At 47.4% G+C, this 19,051-nt stretch overlaps 1 protein-coding gene across 1 annotated transcript in view; it reads right to left on the bottom strand.

The window, feature by feature from the left end:
• Positions 1–1,769: 1,769 nt before the first annotated feature.
• Positions 1,770–19,051, bottom strand: part of LOC136573427 (vomeronasal type-2 receptor 26-like) — an 81,346-nt gene continuing 64,064 nt past the window's right edge. Inside the window, exon 5 of the mRNA XM_066574717.1 lies at positions 1,770–2,677. Within this exon, the coding sequence (XP_066430814.1) occupies positions 1,770–2,677 (908 nt within the window). The remainder of the gene's footprint in view (positions 2,678–19,051) is intronic.

The raw sequence follows: 19,051 nt of genomic DNA, 5'->3' as shown, positions 1-19,051 counted from the left end.
AAAAAGGGGACCAAAAGTGAGCCTGGTAACTACAGGCCGGTAAGTCTTACTTCAGTAACGGGAAAAATATTCAAGGGGTTTCTGAGAGACGCCATTGAAGAGTATCTCAAGGAGAACAATGGAATAACTCCTCATCAGCATGGGTTCATGAAGGGTTGATCATGTCAGACCAATCTGATGAGCTTCTACGATGAAGTAAGCTCTAGGCTGGACCTGGGAGAGTCTATTGATCTCGTATATCTGGACTTCTCTAAAGCATTTGACACCATGCTGCATAATAGGCTGATATATAAAATGAGACAGCTCGGATTGGGTGAAAACGTGTGTATCTGGGTAAAGAATTGGTTCAGAGATAGAAAGTAATAAATGTTTTGTACTCTGATTGGGCCATGGTCGCTAGCGGCGTTCCACAGGGCTCAGTATTAGGCCCCATTCTGTTCAATATATTTATCAATGACCTCATAGATGGGCTGCACAGCAAAATATCAATATTTGCAGATGATACAAAATTATACAATATAACCAATGCAACGGAGGACAAGGTACAGCTACAAACAGAATTCTGGCACAATCAAATAAACAGTTTTGCCAACTGAGGCCTTAACAGTTCTACCCTTAGTCTATAAAATAGCTCTCAGAGGTACTTGTGTATATTGGACCACTTTTTCCACTTGTGGGCATTACATATCCACATTTTTATGCCGGATGGCATGACACAAAGTCCTCTCTGCAATATCAGGCTTAACCAGCATTAAACTAGAAAGGCTGAAAAGGGACGCAGCATCCAAGGATATGGATAACATGTTATGAGGATGAAATCATTGTTGTTTTACAGTATATTGATTTAACACACTGTTCCCAAAAACAGACTGTTCCAGAGCAGAAATATTATAACGTGGAATGATTAAAGCAAATTTATTTACAAGGTGGCTATTATTCCCAGATCTAACATGCTGTATTTGATACATAATACAACTCAAAGCCACAATCAGGCTAAACATATATATATATATATATATATATATATATATATTATATGATGTTTGCCTATAAATCGTAGCCACTGTATCACTCAAAAGAAAACACGTCTTATTTAGAGATGAGCGAGTGTACTCGGATAAGCACTACTCGCTCGAGTAATTGGCTTTATCCGAGTATCGCTGTGCTCGGGGCTAAAGATTCGGGTGCCGCTGTGGCTGACAGGTGAGTCGCAGCGGGGAGCAGGGGAGAGCGGGCGGGAGAGAAGGAGAGAAAGATCTTACCTCCGTTCCTCCCCGCTCTCCCCTGCAGCTCCCTGCTCCGTGCCGGCACCCGAATCTTTAGCCCCGAGCACAGCGATACTCGGATAAAGCCAATTACTCGAGCGAGTAGTGCTTATCCGAGTACGCTCGCTCATCTCTAGTCTTATTGTGTGTAGTACATGCTTTTATATGCCTGTTGTATACTTGTGATTGTTCAATAAAGACTTGTAACTTTTTAATATTATGCTGTGGGAATTTTTAGATGGCTGCTAATATAATAATAAAGAATAGGGAAGGCTCTAGTGTGGGAAATGAACAACATCTGTGTCAGGAGAATCTTAATAAGGCCTAGGGTGGGGCCATCACTACTCCAGGGGTAAGGTGGGTTCATGAGCTGTACTTAAGGGTGGGGCCACCTGAACTACTACAGAGGGGGGATAGGTTGACAAGATATAAGTGGTTTAGCACCTGTCATTTTCCTGGAAGTGAGTGGTTTGATGAGATGTGTACACGCATTACTACTCTTTATTATTCCTGTCTTTTCCCCAGCAGATCAGTTTTTCTATTCATTTCAGGTTTGAACAAAATGATAAAACATTTTGGGAGAAACACACAACCTAAAAGTCCAGTGCTGGACGCCATTACTGCAAATATCTCCACCACCACCATGTATTTCCCTCTGGTGCTCAGATAAGCCGGAATCATGGAGATCCAGACACTGCAGAACAGCAGCATGCTGAAGGTGATGTACTTGGCCTCATTAAAACTGTCCGGTAATGTCCTCACCATGAAAGCCAGAAAAAAACTCACCGCTGCCAAGAGCCCCATATAACCCAAAACGAAGTAGAAGCAGATATCTGATCCTTCATTACATTGAATGATGATCTTCCCAGGATAAGATTCAGTGTCCAGGTCCTGGAATGGGGGAAAAATAGACAACCAGAAAACACAGATGACAAATTGTATAGATGAACACAACAGCACTATGGTATAGGGCAGCTTCACATTCAGCCATTTTCTCCAGGGACTTCCAGGCTTGGTGGACTTGAAAGCAACACAAACCATAACAGTCTTGGCGAGAAGTGAAGAGACGGCTACTGAGAAAAAAATACCAAAACTGGTTATCTGTAATCTACAAGTTACATCACTTGGACAACCAAGAAACAAGAAGACAGAGAGGAAGCTGAGGAAGATGGAGACCAGGAGAAGATAACTCAGATTCCGGTTATTAGCTTTAACAATAGGAGTGTCCCGGTAGAAGATAAATATTCCAAAGATGAAGGCGGTCACAAGAGATCCGAAGACTGAGACACCGGAAAAAAAAGAAGCCATTGTATCATTCTGGTAAGAGATGAATTCCAGGACTTTGGGCAAGCATTGGTCTCTCTTCTCATTTGGCCATTCATCATTTTGGCATTTAATACAATTTTCAGCATCTGTAGAAATATTTCATAACATATTAAATGTTACATCTATCTATCTATCTATCTATCTATCTATCTATCTATCTATCTATCTATCTATCTATCTATCTATCTATCTATCTATCTATCATATTGATCCATAAAACAGGGATGAAATTATGACTGGGTAGGACTACAGTGGCTTTGCGGTGCTGGCTGTCATTGAATGGAAGAAGGCAGCTGATCAGCAGTGACAAGGGGCACCCACATATCCATGACACATCAGGAGTGTAGATAAAGGCTCAGGGGCCAGGTGCAAAAGTTCAGCTGTAGACCCCCTCCTCCTGTACCCATACCTACCGCAACCGAGCTGCAAAACAAATGTAAATAATAATTGATTTAACTCTTTGGCATAAGCCTTCCCAACATGATTTATTTCCTGGGCGATGTGAAAAGGTATTTGTAGCCCTATAGGCTGTTTTCCTAGTTTTTGCTGCATTTCAGCATGCAGTACATGCAGTATTTGAAAACCACATGCTTTTTTAAGAAACTTCATACACTGTGAATAACCGCATATGGTTTTAAACAATACTGCATGATGTTTTTTATGCATTTTGTAATTGTATATAAAGTGTGAAATCATATACAGGAGATTCCCAGGTTTTATCTGCATGGTCGATATCACTATATACAGGGAGATGTATAACTTATACCAGCTGTGCATGTTAAATACAGGGGATATTCAGGGTATATCAGCATGGTCTATATCACTGTATACATACAGATACTATAGTATCTGGGATCTGGATAAGAAATAGAAATGTCAGAAAAATGAGAAAAATAGTGGTTACCATAAAATGGAGGACAGAAGTATGCTTATGAAAGACACAACTAGCCATTTAGTAGCTGTGCTTATGTCCTCTAATGCTACCCAGTGGTCTCAGCACCAACATGACACACATTTAGGCTAAAAGAAAACTTAGCAAATGCAGTTTTTCACATTATCACTCCTGCAGTCTGCTAAACGAACACAGATTTTACTAAGACTGTTCTCTCTCCAAGCCTTCAGCCCCTGGCGATTGTCCAGCATATTATAGTGTGCTAAACGCACTTCATTATAATCTGCCAGTTCATTCAGCTCAGGGTGTGAGCTGAGGATTCACCAGCTTGCCAATGGGCCAATCCAAGCCTGACCTTTTTCCTGCTTAAGCCCCATCCCCTTAACATCTGCCTAGTATCTATAACCCGACTCCTAGATTGGTTCAGACCTTGGCCTTCCTCCTCACCACACTCCAGACTCATCCTCTGGTCCATCTGCTTAGTGCCTGAAGTTCCACTTCAAGCAATGACCCTTTATTAAGTTCCATTTTTTTTTACGGTTCTGCCCTCTATAGTGAACGGCTAACAAATGGTGATTATTCTGGAGATGATAACCAGGTAGAAAGCTCCATATCCCCTGGGTTATAGATGCCCCTTATACATTGATTAACATATCATATTGCTTTCCCTAATTGTAATTAAAATCACCTAACATAGATCCCATCTATTCACTGTACTTGGGAAGTAAACAATACTATCACCACTATGTTTATCACCGGATAGCTGGGTTCTTGATTACTCACTCCATTGTACCTTTGGCATTTCATAATGCCTAATGCACAGATCTAATCACTCCATTCACAGCATATAGAGGCTCAGATGCATCCTCACAATCTTCAAGTCACATGACCACATCAAATGCACTCCTTCCAGTCACATGATAAGAGGAGACATATATATATTTTCCTCTCTTGTAGTCTGACAAAATATAAGCATCATGTCTCATAGTCCAGATTTATTACCTCCAAGGATACTGAAGGAAATAGCATAGGTAGTTGCTGATCTACTTGACATAATGTTTGAACATTTCTGGAGACCATGAGTAATCCTAGAAGATTGGAGAAGGGCAACTATTGTCCCGATCTTCAAAAAAATGGTATAAGGTGGACCCAGGGCACTACAAACCTGTGAGCCTGACTTTTATACTAAGAAAGATCTTTGAACAAACTATTATACAGTATGTATGCAGCTATTTGGAAGAGAATGGAATAGGTAACCATAGCCAGCAAAGGTTTGTAACAAACAAGTCATGTCAGAGGAATCATATTTCCTTATATGGCAGAATCACTGTCTGGGTTGATCAGGTATATGCTTTAGATATAGTATATATTGACTTTAGCAAAGCATTTCACAAAGTATCCCATACTATCCTCATTCAAAAGATGACCAAATTTGGGATAAAAAGGGAAACCGTTAGGTGGATTTGCAACTCATTTTCAGTAATTATACTAGAGGATTGGCACTAGATATAAGCAAGCACACTCGTCCGAGCTTAATGCTCGTTCGAGTATTAGGGTACTCGTGATGCTCGTTACTCGAGACGAACACCTCATGGTACTTGAGTTAATTGCATTTCCTTCCCCGCATGTTTAGGGATAGTGTTAGAGTAGGATCCTGTCTTCAAGAACCCAAACAGTCCTTCTTAGGGCTACTCCTCATCGTGTGTATTACTGTTGTAGCTGGCTGGGAGCAGTAGTGCACCATTTATTTTTAAGCATCTCGGGCTGTGCAGCCATTTCAGCTATAGTGTTCTCAGTCTGCAGTGTATTATGCAGAGTTTAGGGACAGAGCTGCTAAGATAGGGAAAGTTTTACAGGACTCCTGATCCTTTGTGCAAGAACCCCAACGATCCTTCTTAGGGCTACATCTCACGGTGTGCATTATAGTTGTGGCTGGCTGGGAGCAGTAGTGCACCAACTTTTGTATTACACATCTAGGCCTGTTCCCAGCCTTGCAGTTATAGCGTTCTCAGCTTGCAGTGCAGTACAGCAAGCTCTCACCGTGAAACTGCACTGTAAAATTTCCCAGCCTACTGCAAAGTAGTTCAGTTATATCATTCTGTGTGTGCAGTGCACAACGCAGAGTTTAAGGACACAGCGACTTCTATAGGGAAAGTTTAGTCAATTTTTGTATTACACATCTAGGCCTGTTCCCAGCCTTGCAGTTATAGCGTTCTCAGCCTGCAGTGCATAATGCAGAGTTTAGGGACAGAGCTGCTTCTTTAGGGAAAGTTACATAGTCCTGATCCTCCGTACAAGAACCCTAAGGATCTTTTTTAGGGCTACATCTCATCATGTGCTTTATAGTTGTGGCTGGCTGGGAACACTACTGCACCAACTTTTGTATTACTCATCTAGACCTGTTCCCAGCCTTGCAGGTATAGCGTTCTCAGCCTGCAGTGCATAACGCAGAGTTTAGGGACAGAGCTGCTTCTTTAGGGAAAGTTATATAGTCCTGATCCTCCGTACAAGAACACCAATGGTTTTTCTTAGGGCTACATCTCACCGTGTGCTTTACAGTTGTGGCTGGCTGGTAGCAGTACTGCACCAACTTTTGTATTACGCATCTAGGCCTGTTCCCAGCCTTGCAGTTATACCATTCTCAGCCTGCAGTGCCGTACAGCGAGCTCTCACCGCTAAACAGTACTCTAATATTTATTGGGGCACTGCAAAGTATTTCCACTCTGCCACTGTGCAGAGCGTCTGACAATACCCTTTCCTTGGTGGGGTTGAGATAGCCACAGTTACCAGCACTATCCACGGGCTTTAGAGTCTTCTCCCACTCCATACAGCCTCTTTTATCTACAAGTCTCTGCGAGCGATAAATTACCCCTAGGTATCAGCGCAAGACAGCGGGTTAATTTTTTCAAGTCACAGCATAGAGCCTCCGCTATCTACAAGTCTCTGTGTGCTGTGAATTAGCCGCAGTTGTCAGTGCTGTACAGTGGGGTAATTTATTTGGGCCCTGCTCTATTCTTAATCCGCCATGATGAGGAGTAGGGGTAAGGGTTAGAGATAAGCGAGCACCAAAATGCTCGGGTGCTCGTTGCTCGAGTCGAACTTTCCGCGATGCTCGAGAGCTTGTTTTGAGTAACGAACGCCATTGAAGTCAACGGGCGACTCGAGCATTTTTGTATATGACCGATGCTCCGCATAGGTCATGACTTGTGAAACTCTGGAAAACATCCGAAAGTCATGGAAACACCACAGAAACGGATAGGGAAGGGCAGGGGCAGCATGCATCGCTGCAGCTGAGGCTCCTGCGGGTGACACCGCTGCCTCTTCTCCTGGGTTACATGCTGCCCACCCCCCCCCCCCACACGACCCTGCGTCCACAGTGCACACAAAAAATTCCCTGCGCAGCCTTCAGCTGCCCTCATGCCACACGCTCGCTTCATAGCTACACCACACTCATGTCTATTTATATGTGCGTCTGAGATGAGGAGGAACCGGAGGCACACACTGCAGAGGGTTGGCAGGGCCAGGCAGCAACCCTCTTTAAAAGGGGCGGGGCGATAGCCCACAATGCTGTTGTGAATCGATGATAAATTGACGTACAATCCTCATTCCAATCCCGTGCCACCTCGTTCGCAAAATTGTCACGAGCCACAAACGTGGGAATAAAGGGGACTCAGGTGCCAGCCCAGCACTTCTACACATCTCCACAATGCAGCAATACTCTGTGTGGGAAGTATGTGAGCGGGCCCTGGGTCAGGCTCGGTCCCAGCAAACACCTTGTGTGGCCCAAGGTGCTGCGAGTGACATAGCAATGGGGAATCCATGTGTCCACTCACTACTTATTCTGTTTGGGTGTCGGATACCTCATCGACAACGCAAGGGGAAAGCCATCTGCACTCTGCACCCTACCCAAGTCAGTCAGTGTATTTGTGCCAGACGGGAAAAACACCGCTATGGGAAGTCTGTGTGCACCAACAGCATAGGTGAGTCCAAGGAACCCCAAGACATGAACCATGAAGAAATCAGAGTGCCAAAACATGGCAGACTTACACTGCGCCGAGGACATAAGCCTCTGCACAAGCCCTCAGCAATCGCAGGCATAGAGCGGACTCTGATGCTAGTGCAACTGTAAACGTCTCATTAGTGCAGTATCGCTCCGCTTGTTTGGCCCAAACCAGTGCCACGGATAACTGTGGTAACACGAGAGAAAAGTTGGCCTCGGTCCACAATACATGCCCTATTCAGTCAGTGTATTTGTGCCAGATAGGTAAAACACTGCGATGGAAAGACGTTGTGCACCCATAGTGTAGACAGACCCCTGTAACATTCCTGCAGCAAAGGTATAAGCAGACCCCTGTAACATTTCCCTAGTAAAAGTATAGGCAGACCCCAGTAACATTTCTGTAGCAGAAGTATAGGCAGACCCCAGTAACATTTCTGTAGCAAAGGTATAGGCAGACCCCAGTAACATTTCTGTAGCAAAGGTATAGGCAGACCCCATAAACATTTCTGTAGTAACAGTATAGACAGACCCCAGTAACAATTCTGTAGCAGAAGTATAGGCAGACCCCTATAACATTTATGTAGCAGAAGTATAGGCAGACCCCAGTAACATTTGTGTAGCAGAAGTATAGGCATAGTCCAGTAACATTTCTGTAGCAGAAGTATAGGCAGACCCCTGTAACATTTCTGTAGTAACAGTATAGACAGAGCCCAGTAAGATTTCTGTAGCAGAGGTATAGGCAGACCCCTGTAACATTTATGTGGCAGAAGTATAGGCAGACCCAAGTAATATTTCTGTAGCAGAAGTATAAGCAGACCCCTATAACATTTATGTAGCAGAAGTATAGGCAGACCCCAGTAACATTTCTGTAGCAGAAGTATAGGCAGACCCCAGTAACATTTCTGTTGTAAAAGTATAGGCAGACCCCTGTAACATTTCTGTTGTAAAAGCATATGCAGACCCCAGTAGCATTTCTGTAGCACAAGTATAGGCAGACCCCAGTAACATTTCTGTAGTAGAAGTATAGGCAGACCCCAGTAACATTTCTGTTGTAAACGTATAGGCAGACCCCTATAAAATTTCTGTAGCAGAAGTATAGGCAGACCCCTGTAACGTTTCTGTAGCAGAAGTATAGGCAGACCGCAGTAACATTTCTGTAGCAAGAGTATAGGCGAACCCCTGAAACATTGGTGTACCATTAGTGTAGGCGAACCCCTGAAACATTGGTGTACCATTAGTGTAGGTGATGTCTTGAAAAATTAGTTAGATAACAGTATTGGCGAGGGCCAGAGAAATGAGTGTACCAAGAGTACAAGTGTTCCCCTGAAAAATTTCTCAACCGAGAGGGCAGGTGAAACCCAGAAATATACAAATATATAATTTACAACAGAGCCTGGAGGCAGCCCTGTGAAAAAAATTGGTTTCTGGTAAAGTATCAATACTTTTGATACTTTGAAAAATTGTAAAAACATTGTAAGCAGAGCCTTTTGGGCCGCAGAAAAATTGGCAGTTCAGCGTGATGGCATGATGTTTCAGGAGGAGGAGTAGGAGGACTAATATCTGAGGGTGATTGACAAAGCTAATCCCCCCTTTTTTTCCGGTGATAGAGAATGCTTATTTATCCGGTTGCAGCGAAAAGAATCTTTAGGTATAGCTGCTTTCCGCCGGTGCAGAAGAGAAGTCTGGGGAAATCCAGGCTTTGTTCATCTTTATGAGTGTAAGCGTGTCAGCACTGGCAGTTGACAGGCAGGTACGCTGATCCGTGATGATTCCTCCAGCTGCACTAAACACCCTATCTGACAAGATGCTAGCGGCAGGGCAAGCCAGCACCTCCAGGGCATACAGTGCAAGTTTGTGCCACGTGTCCAGCTTTGACACCCAATAGTTGTATGGAGCAGAGGCATCACGGAGGATGGTGGTACGATCGGCTACGTACTCCCTCACCATCTTTTTACAGTGCTCCCTCCGACTCAGCCTTGACTGGGGAGTGGTGACACAGTCTTGCTGGGGAGCCATAAAGCTGGCAAAGGCCTTGGAGAGTGTTCCCCTGCCTGCACTGAACATGCTGCCTGATCTCCGCGCCTCCCCTGCTACTTGGCCCTCGGAAATGCGCCTTCTGCCGCTGGCGCTGTCAGATGGGAAGTTTAGCATCACTTTTTCCACCAGGGCCCTGTGGTATTGCATCACTCTCGCACCCCTTTCCTCTTCGGGAATGAGAGGGGAAAGGTTCTCCTTATACCGTGGGTCGAGAAGGGTGTACACCCAGTAATCAATGTTGGCCAGAATGCTTATAACGCGAGGGTCACGAGAAAGGCAGCCTAGCATGAAGTCAGCCATGTGTGCCAGGGTACCAGTACGCAAGACACTAGGAAGATGACTTTCAGGATTCTCCTCCTCCTCCACAGCCCATACACGCTAAACAGATGAGAGGGAAGCAGCATGGGTACCCTCTGCAGTGTGCCCAGCTGTCTCTTCCCCCTCCTCCTCCTACTCCTCCCCCTCCTCCTCCTCCTCCAAAACGCGCTGAGATATAGACATGAGGGTGGTCTGGCTATTAAGCGACATACTGTCATCCCCCGTCTCCTGTTCCAACCACAAAGCATCGGCCTTTATGCTTTGCAGTGAACTTCTCAGCAGGCATAGCAGCGGGATGGTAATGCTAATGATTGCAGCATCGCCGCTCACCATCTGGGTAGACTCCTCAAAGTTTCCGAGGACCTGGCAGATATCTGCCATCCAGGCCCACTCCTCGGTAAAGAATTGGGGAGGCTGACTAGCACTACGCCGCCCATGTTGGAGTTGGTATTCCACTATTGCTCTATGCTGCTTACAGAGCCTGGCCAACATGTGCAGCGTAGAGTTCCACCATGTGGGCACGTCGTACAGCAGTCGGTGCTCTGACAGCTGAAACCGATGTTGCAGGGTCCTCAGGGTGGCAGCGTCCGTGGTGGACTTGCGGAAATATGCGCAGACGCGGCGCACCTTGCCGAGCAGGTCAGACAAGTGAGGGTAGTTTATAAGAAACCGCTGAACCACTAGATTGAAGACGTGGGCCAGGCATGGCACGTGTGTGAGGCTGCTGAGCCGCCACCAGGTAACGGCCGTTGTCACACACGACCATGCCCGTTTGGAGGCTCAGCGGCAAAAGCCAGCGGTCGGTCTGCTCTGTCAGACCTTGCAACAGTTCGGGGGCCGTGTGCCTCTTGTCACCTAAGCTGAGCAGTTTCAGCACGGCCTGCTGACGCTTGCCCACCGCTGTGCTGCTGCGCCGCGCCACGCCACACCGACTGCTGGCGACGTGCTGCTCACACTTCTTAATTGAGAGGTAGAGGTTGCGTTGGAGGAGGAGGGGAAGGGTTTAGAGGTTGTTGCATAAACCGCCGCAGATACCAGCACCGAGGTAGGACCCGCTGTTCTGGGTGTGGGTAGGACGTGAGCGGTCCCAGGTTCTGACTCGATCCCAGCCTCCACCAAATTCACCCAATGTGCCGTCAGGGAGATATAGTGGCCTGTGCTTGTCCACGTGTCCGTGGTTAAGTGGACCTTCCCAGTAACCGCATTGGTGAGGGGACGATTTATGTTGCGAGAGATGTGCTAGTGTAGGGCTGGGACAGCACACCGGGAAAAATAGTGGCGACTGGGGACCGAGTAGCGCGGGACTGCTGCCGCCATCATGTTTTTGAAAGCCTCCTTTTCCACAAGCCTGTACGGCAGCATCTCCAGGCTGATTAATTTGGCAATGTGCGTGTGGGTGCGTGGCGGCATATTTGCGCTTTCGCTCCAACACTTGCGCTAGCGAAAGCTGAACGCTGCGCTGGGAGACATTGCTGGATGGGGTGGAGGACAGTGGAGGTGAGAGTGTGGGTGCAGGCCGGGAGATGCTCGTGCCTGTGTCCTGGGAGGGGGATTGGATCTTTGTGGCAGGTTGGGGCACAGGGGAAGAGGCAGTGGTGTGACTCGGAGGCGGTCAACGGCCTTCGCCCCCCCTTGTGTGGTGCTTGGCCATCATATGCCTGCGCATGCTGGGGGTGGTGAGGCTGGTAGTGGTGGCTCGCCGGCTAATCTTGATGCGACATAGGTTGCACACAACTGTTTGTCGGTCGTCCGCGCTCTCACTGAAAAACATCCACACCTTTGAACACCTAGCCCTCTGCACGGAGGCTTGGCGAGAGGGGGTGCTTTGGGAAACAGTTGAGGGATTCTTCGCTCTGGCCCTACCTCTACCCCTGGCCACTCCACTGTCTCTCCCAAGCTGTCCTGCTGCTGCACTTGCCTCCCCCTCTGAAGCCCTGTCCTCAGTAGGCTTAGTAAACCAGGTGGGGTCAGTCACCTCATCGTCCATCTGCTCTTCCTCCGAATCCTCTGTGCGCTCCTCCCTCGGACTTACTGCCCTTACTACTACCTCACTGATAGGCAACTGTGTCTCATCGTCATCATCCTCCTCACCCACTGAAAGCTCTTGAGACTGTTGCGGAAGTCCCCAGCCTCATCGCCCAGACTCCGGGAACTTTCCAAAGGTTGGGCATCGGTCACGACAAACTCCTCCGGTGGGAGAGGAACCAGAGAGGAGAACAGTTCCTGGGAGTCTGCCTGCTCATCAGAATATGTCATTTTCATGGAGTGAGGAGGCTGAGAGGAAGGAGGAGCAGTAGCCAGAGGATTCAGAGTTGCAGTCCCTAGGCCGGGAGTAGTGGACTGTGTAGAAGACTGGGTGGTCGATACATTGCTGGATGCATTTTCTTTCATCCACGACAGGACCTGCTCACACTGCTCTGTTTGTAATAAAGGTCTACCATGTGGACCCATAAATTGTGATATGAAGCTGGGGACCCCAGAAACTTGCCTCTCTCCTAATCCTGCAGCAGCCGGCTGTGATTCACCTGAACCAGGAACTCGGCCTGTGCCCACACCCTCCCTTGGATGTCCCCGTCTGCGTCCACGTCCATGTCCTCGACCCTTACTCCTACTCCTCATCATGGCGCATTAAGAATAGAGCAGGGCCCAAATAAATTACCCCACTGTACAGCACTTGCACCCAGAGACTTGTAGATAGCGGAGGCTCTATGCTGTGACTTGAAAAAAGTAACCCGCTGTCTTGCGCTGATACCTAGGGGTAATTTACCGCTCATAGAGACTTGTAGATAAAAGAGGCTGTATGGAGTGGGAGAAGACTCTAAAGCCAGTGGATAGTGCTGGTAGCTGCGGCGATCTGAACCCCACCAACGGAAATGGTATTGTGAGACACTCTGCACAGCGGCTGAGCTGGAAATACTTTGCAGTAACCCTAGTAATATTACAGTACTGTTTAGCGGTGAGACCGCTGTCTAATTCACTGCAGACAGAAAACTGTATAAATGAGGTAGTTTGCTGCAGACTAGGAATAATTGGAGTGCACTTTCACGGTGAGAGCGGTATTGTACGGCACTGCAGCCAGAAAAAAGTATCACTGAAAGGCTGCAAACAGGCCTAGCTGTGTTATACTAAAATATTGAAGCACTAAAACTCCCAGCAGACCCCAAGTAAAATGCACACGGTCAGATGTAGCCCTAAGAAGGAGCTTTGGGGTTTTTGCACGGAGGATACGGACTGTATAGTGTATATTACTTTCCCCTATAGAAGTGGCTGTTGCCCCAAACACTGCGTCCAATTCACTGCAGACAGAGAACGGTATAAATGAGGTAGTTCGCAGCAGGCTAGGAATAATTTGAGTGCACTTTCACGATGAGAGTAGTATAGTACGGAACTGCAGCCAGAAAAAAGTATTACTGAAAGGTTGCAAACAGGCCTAGCTGCGTTATACAAAAATGGAAGCACTACTAGTACTACTACTCCCAGCAGGCCCCAAGTAAAATGCACACGGTCAGATGTAGCCCTAAGAAGGACCGTTGGGGTTCTTGAAGACAGGACCTCTGCTACCACTTTCCCTATATCAGCAGCAGCACTTTCCCTATCTCAGCAGCACTTTCCCTATACTCTGTATAATACACTGCAGACTGAGAATGCTATAGCTGTAATGGCCTGCAAAGCCCGAGATGAAAAAATAAATTGTGCACTACTGCTCCCAGCCAGCCACAACAGTTATGCACATGGTCAGATGTAGCCCTAAGAAGGACCGTTGGGGTTCTTGAACACAGGATCCTACACTAACACTTTCCCTATATCAGCAGCAGCACTTTTCCTAATCTCTGCCAGCGTGTATCGGGCTTTAAGTACTCGGCGGTCACTTGATCTCACCAGCCACTCACTGCAGGGGGCTGGAATAGGGCTGCACATCACAGGAGAAAGTGGTAATGTCTTCCCCGCATGTCTATTGGCTAGAAAATGGCGCTAAACATGCGGGGAAGGAAATGGAATTGACTTGAGTACCGCGTGGTGTTCGTCTCGAGTAACGAGCATCTCGAGTACCCAAATGCTTGAACGAGCATCAAGCTCGGACGAATGTGCTCGCTCATCTCTAGTCACTTTACATGCTCACCAACCCACGTGATATATATCATTAAATGCCCTTGCGGATTGCTATATGTTGGAGAGACAACCACAGAGGTGTGGAATCGCATAGCCAACCATGAAAGCAGTATCAGAAGATGTAAGGTTGACTTGCCTGTTCCTAAACACTTTGTGGCCCCCGGACATTCAGTATAGGGTGATAGATTCGGTACCCCTCCAGTATTAGCAGGGGTGATAGAGAAATAAAAGTTAAAGGGGTTGTCCCGAGGCAGAAACGCAAAATTTTATATTAGCCCATTCCCCCTGTCACCCCCCCCCCCCCCGTCATAAACCAGCCCTTGTGAGCGGTTATAAACCGCATTGTACTTACAGTTTCGCAGAAATAATGACTTTTAAAACTTCTCCCTCTAAGATGGCGCCTGCGTTGTCCCTGGGTGCGTTCCACGGTGCACCGCTCGCTCTTCCTGGATTCCATGCGCGCTCCCGAGACGCCGGTCACGTGAGCAGGTGACTGATGTCATCGGTGGAGGCGTGCACTTGTAAATGAATGGAACGCCGATCCAGCCGCCTCATTGGCTGGTCGACAGAAAGCGTCACAGCGGGAGGTGGAGTCTACCGGAGAAAACAGCAAACAGCTGTTTCTCCCATCTCTTGACCACACAGAAGCGCAGGTAAGTGCACCTTTCCTCGGTACCTCACCCCCCCCCCCAGCGCCCACAGCACCGCAGACACCTCACCCCCCCCCCCAGCGCCCACAGCACCGCAGACACCTCACCCCCCAGCGCCCACAGCACCGCAGACACCTCACCCCCCCAGCGCCCACAGCACCGCAGACACCTCACCCCCCCCAGCGCCCACAGCACCGCAGACACCTCACCCCCACCCCCACCAGCACCCACAGCACCGCAGACACTAGAAAGCAACAAACCGCATAGGGAAAGGGGCTAGGGACTGGGGGGCGAGAGGGTTTAGAATAGGGTTAATAGAAGAAGCGACAAGGGGAGGGGTTCGGGAGGAAAGGAAGTGTAGAGAGGAAGGGGAGGAGTCGGCAGTCCACGAGGAGAAGAGTCAGAGAGAAGACGCCCGCCCGCCCGCCCTCTGGTCAGAGGGGGAGGATGTGTTCGCAATATTTGCGCTGAAGGACTTTTCACTGCGTTTTAAGTCGTCACAGCTGTTGGCGTTAGTTGGACTTTCCATGCCAGCGGAAAAGGAAGGCGTTTACAGGCCGTTTAGGGGCCTTCTCACGCCTGGTGCTGTTTATTGGACTTTGACTTGTTACGAGACTTTTAGGCATGGGAAGAGATAGGAGAGAAAATTAATAACGTTCGGTTAATTAAAAGTTAATAAAGCTGTGGCCTTCCCACAAAAGTTTATGCCAGCAAGGTATATTGTGTCTTTATTATTATGTTGCGCCGTTACTATTTAGTATCTTATTATTACGTTGGAGCAAGTTAAAAGGTAAGAGGTAGTCCCCCCAGTCCTCACCCCCCCCCCAGCGCCCACAGCACCGCAGACACCTCACCCCCCCCCCCCAGCACCCACAGCACCGCAGACACCTCACCCCCCCCCCCCCCCAGCGCCCACAGCACCGCAGACACCTCACTTACCCAGGCGGCTGTATTGAGTTCGTCCCGGCTGGCAGCTGCTGGTCCCGTGTGGCTCCCGGCTGCTGGTCCCGTGTGGCTCCCGGCTGCTGATCGTCCCTGCTGGCTGCTGGTCGGTTGTCCCGGCTGGCTGCTCCTGGATGGTCCCGTCTGGCTGCTGCTGATTCGGGGTGAAAGGCTAGACTGCTCCTTCACCCCTGTTTAAAGGGACGCCGGGAGCTGAATAGCCGGCCCTGCGTGCTCCCGTGCAGTGATAGCTCGTCTGCGCATGCGCAGACGAGCTGTATCGCGCGGGCACGCTGGAGAGGCTCGTACACAGAGGGAAGAGAGAAGACTGCGCAAGCGCGTCTAAAATGGACTGCTGTGGCAGAAATTAGGCGGCACCATGGCGACGGGGACACAGAGACAGCGCGAGGACGGAGGTAAGTAATTGAATAACTTCTGTATGGCTCATATTTAATGCACAATGTATATTACAAAGTGCATTAATATGGCCATACGGAAGTGCTTACCCCCATTTGCTTTCGCGGGACAACCCCTTTAAGATTATTGGGGGTTAGATGGATTTTTTAACTGGATACTTTGCAGCCAAAAGCGTTAACATTGAATATAACCCGCTACCTTATGCAGTTTGATCATGTTATGTGTAAAACGTCTATTTTTTGATTCATATATACGGTTCCGTTGCGTGTGATATTTATGAATTTTAATTGCTTGTTTTTATTTTCGTCCTCTAGATCCTCAGAAGCATGTTGTTGGGCTGAAAGCTAATACGTGTGGGGGACAGAGACTTGCAGACTGCGGGTGGATGTAGTTTCAATTGTGCATTATCTGTCCAACAATATATTGGATTAATGATGTATATTATTTAACCGTGTGCTAACTTCCCTATGTACAATGTATATGGTGTATAATTAAAAGATACTCAGCATGATAGCTGGTCTTGCACTATCCTTTCAAGATATATAAGAAGTCTATGGTGTGCTATAGATAAAGAAGCCAATTTGAAATGATTCAATCCATGTTTAATATACACCAATACTTTGGTTTTGTGAAAATTTGAAAGGCATTAAGGAAGAGTTATGTTATTCTTGATTGGTCCACCTTGTGCTGGGAAAGGTGTATGCGCAATAACTTCTCTGAATGAGTCCCAGTGGCCCGCTTGTCAGGTCCTGCGCATGTGCATCCGCAAGTTAAAAAACCTGGTCAGTCATAGACATCAGGGGTAAACACTATAGCGATCCATTTTCTGAGCTCTGCACATGTGCCATATAATGATTGGTCTGATGACACAGGGGAATAGATGATGATGGCCGGCACTGACATGGTTTATTGCTGGATTTAGCGCATGGGCTATGCTGCACTAGGAGCTCTGGTTGCCATATCTATTAGGGGCGGATGTCTGACATCGCCGGAGTAAGCCTTAACTCCCGCATATGCACAGTGAAGCGGAACGAACGCCAGCGTGGCTGCATAAGCTAGTTGAGCTGAAGGTTCTCCCCTGGTAGTATAACTGCATGTAGCCAACACCTGCATCTGAGGTATGGTGGGCTATTGGGCTCATACCAAGTTGGTGTACCCCTTTTTAACTTATGTCTGTAGATTCATCACAGAAGGGGAAATAAAAAATTAAAAACAATCACAGAAAATGGCCGTTACTTATTGAGTGAGGAGTGCATATAGATGCATCCTCTCACCATGCAGGTAGCTGACTACCAAGTGGAGGAGCAAATACCACCTGTGCAGGACACCGATAAGACAGTCACTCACACTGCCTCTTGATAATGAGAGGGGTGGCTGCTTGGCGTACACCCCCACACATAGTGGATACAGGGTGCCAGACCATTCTGATATATGTAGCTCACCATGCAGAGCAGCAACCTATTAATGACGCATGGTGAGAGGGTGCATCTATATGCACTCCTCACCGTAAGTAACAGCCATTTTCTGTGATTGTTTTTAATTTTTTATTTCCCCTTCTGTGATGCATTTATATTAGTGTAGGGACCCACTACAACGCAAGGAACCATGAAGTGGTTAGTGGGCTCATGTATCTTGGCCAACATCCAACCAATGCCTTGCATTTATTATCTATCATTCACATGCAGTGTGGCATTAACACACCAGGGGGAGCCCAGGGTGGCATTACCAATGTGGTTCACTAATGGATATGCAGGGCAACCCGCCAAATTATCATGGTGAGAAGGTGCATCTATATACACTCCTGACTCAGTAAGTAAGGGCCATTTTCTGTGATTATGTCTGTAGATTGGTTGATATTTTAATTGGGGTGTGTATTTATAATTTTGTGGGGTTGTGGTAATCAGTGACTGGAAAAACACTACGAGACATAGCCGAAACGTTGTCTAAACTCATGTGCATTTTAATAAAGATGGAGCACTTTTAATGTTTGTGAGTATTTGCACCATTGGTACCTTGGGTGTGACTTTTCCTTTGGAACATACATACATAATACACAGTGCATCGAAGAGCGATCCCTCCATCCATCTGGTCTGTTGCGGCATCTCAGAGGCCAAGTGCACGTGTCACTTGCTACAGACTGTGCAAGTGAGAAATTCCTCCAACTCTCACAGGAAAAAAAGAGCAGGGCGATCCGCGCCACCCAACATAGAAAGATACACAAATAAAAAATATAATGAGCTAAACTCACCTGGTACTCGGCGGGAGCCCCATTCTGAAAATGGGCAACCCCGCCTGCACCAAACGTCCTGGTTCACCTATAGCGGGTGCTTGGAATCTTCTGGAGTCCGGTAAGCAGCAGAAAGAAAATATGTATCCTGAAGAGGAAAAAATTGCCAAAAGGGGAGTAGAGGAATCCAGAAAATAAATCCGCGCTAATGTCGATAACTGCAAAAAGTTTTCCTCCAGGAGAATTGATATTTAATAGCGCCCACAGCACATTTAATAAAAATGCTGAACTGACAATTATACAATAAAGAAAATGTCATAAGTAAAATATGCAACGCGTTTCGGCGTTTTGATACGCCTTTTTTAAGTCCGAGCTTGATACTCGTTCGGGTATTAGCGTGTTCGAGATGCTCGTTACTCGTGACGAGTACCATGCGATGTTCGAGTTACTTTCACTTTCATCTCTGAGACGTTAGCGCGCTTTTCGGGCCAATAGAAAGACAGGGAAGGCATTACAACTTCCCCCTGTGACGTTCAAGCCCTATACCACCCCCCTGCAGTAAGTGGCTGGCGAGATCAGGTGTCACCCGAGTATATAAATCGGCCCCTCCCGCGGCTCGCCACAGATGCATTCTGACAGAGATCAGGGACAGCGCTGCTGGTGCCGGAGCTGCTATAGGGAGAGCGTTAGGAGTTTATTTAGGCTTCAAGAACCCCAACGGTCCATCTTAGGGCCACATCTAACCGTGTGCAGTAGTGTGGAGGCTGCTTTTTGCAGTGTTGCACTTTTTTTTTTTTTTTGAATATCGGCCGTGCAGAGCATTGCGTCCTGCAGTAATTTTACATTGTCCAGGGCCAGTAGTGGTGA

This window comes from Eleutherodactylus coqui, chromosome 7 (assembly GCF_035609145.1).
Source record: "Eleutherodactylus coqui strain aEleCoq1 chromosome 7, aEleCoq1.hap1, whole genome shotgun sequence".
Lineage (NCBI taxonomy): Eukaryota > Metazoa > Chordata > Amphibia > Anura > Eleutherodactylidae > Eleutherodactylus > Eleutherodactylus coqui.
The sequence above is the reverse complement of the archived record's forward strand: the minus strand, read 5'-3'. Positions and strand labels throughout refer to the sequence as shown.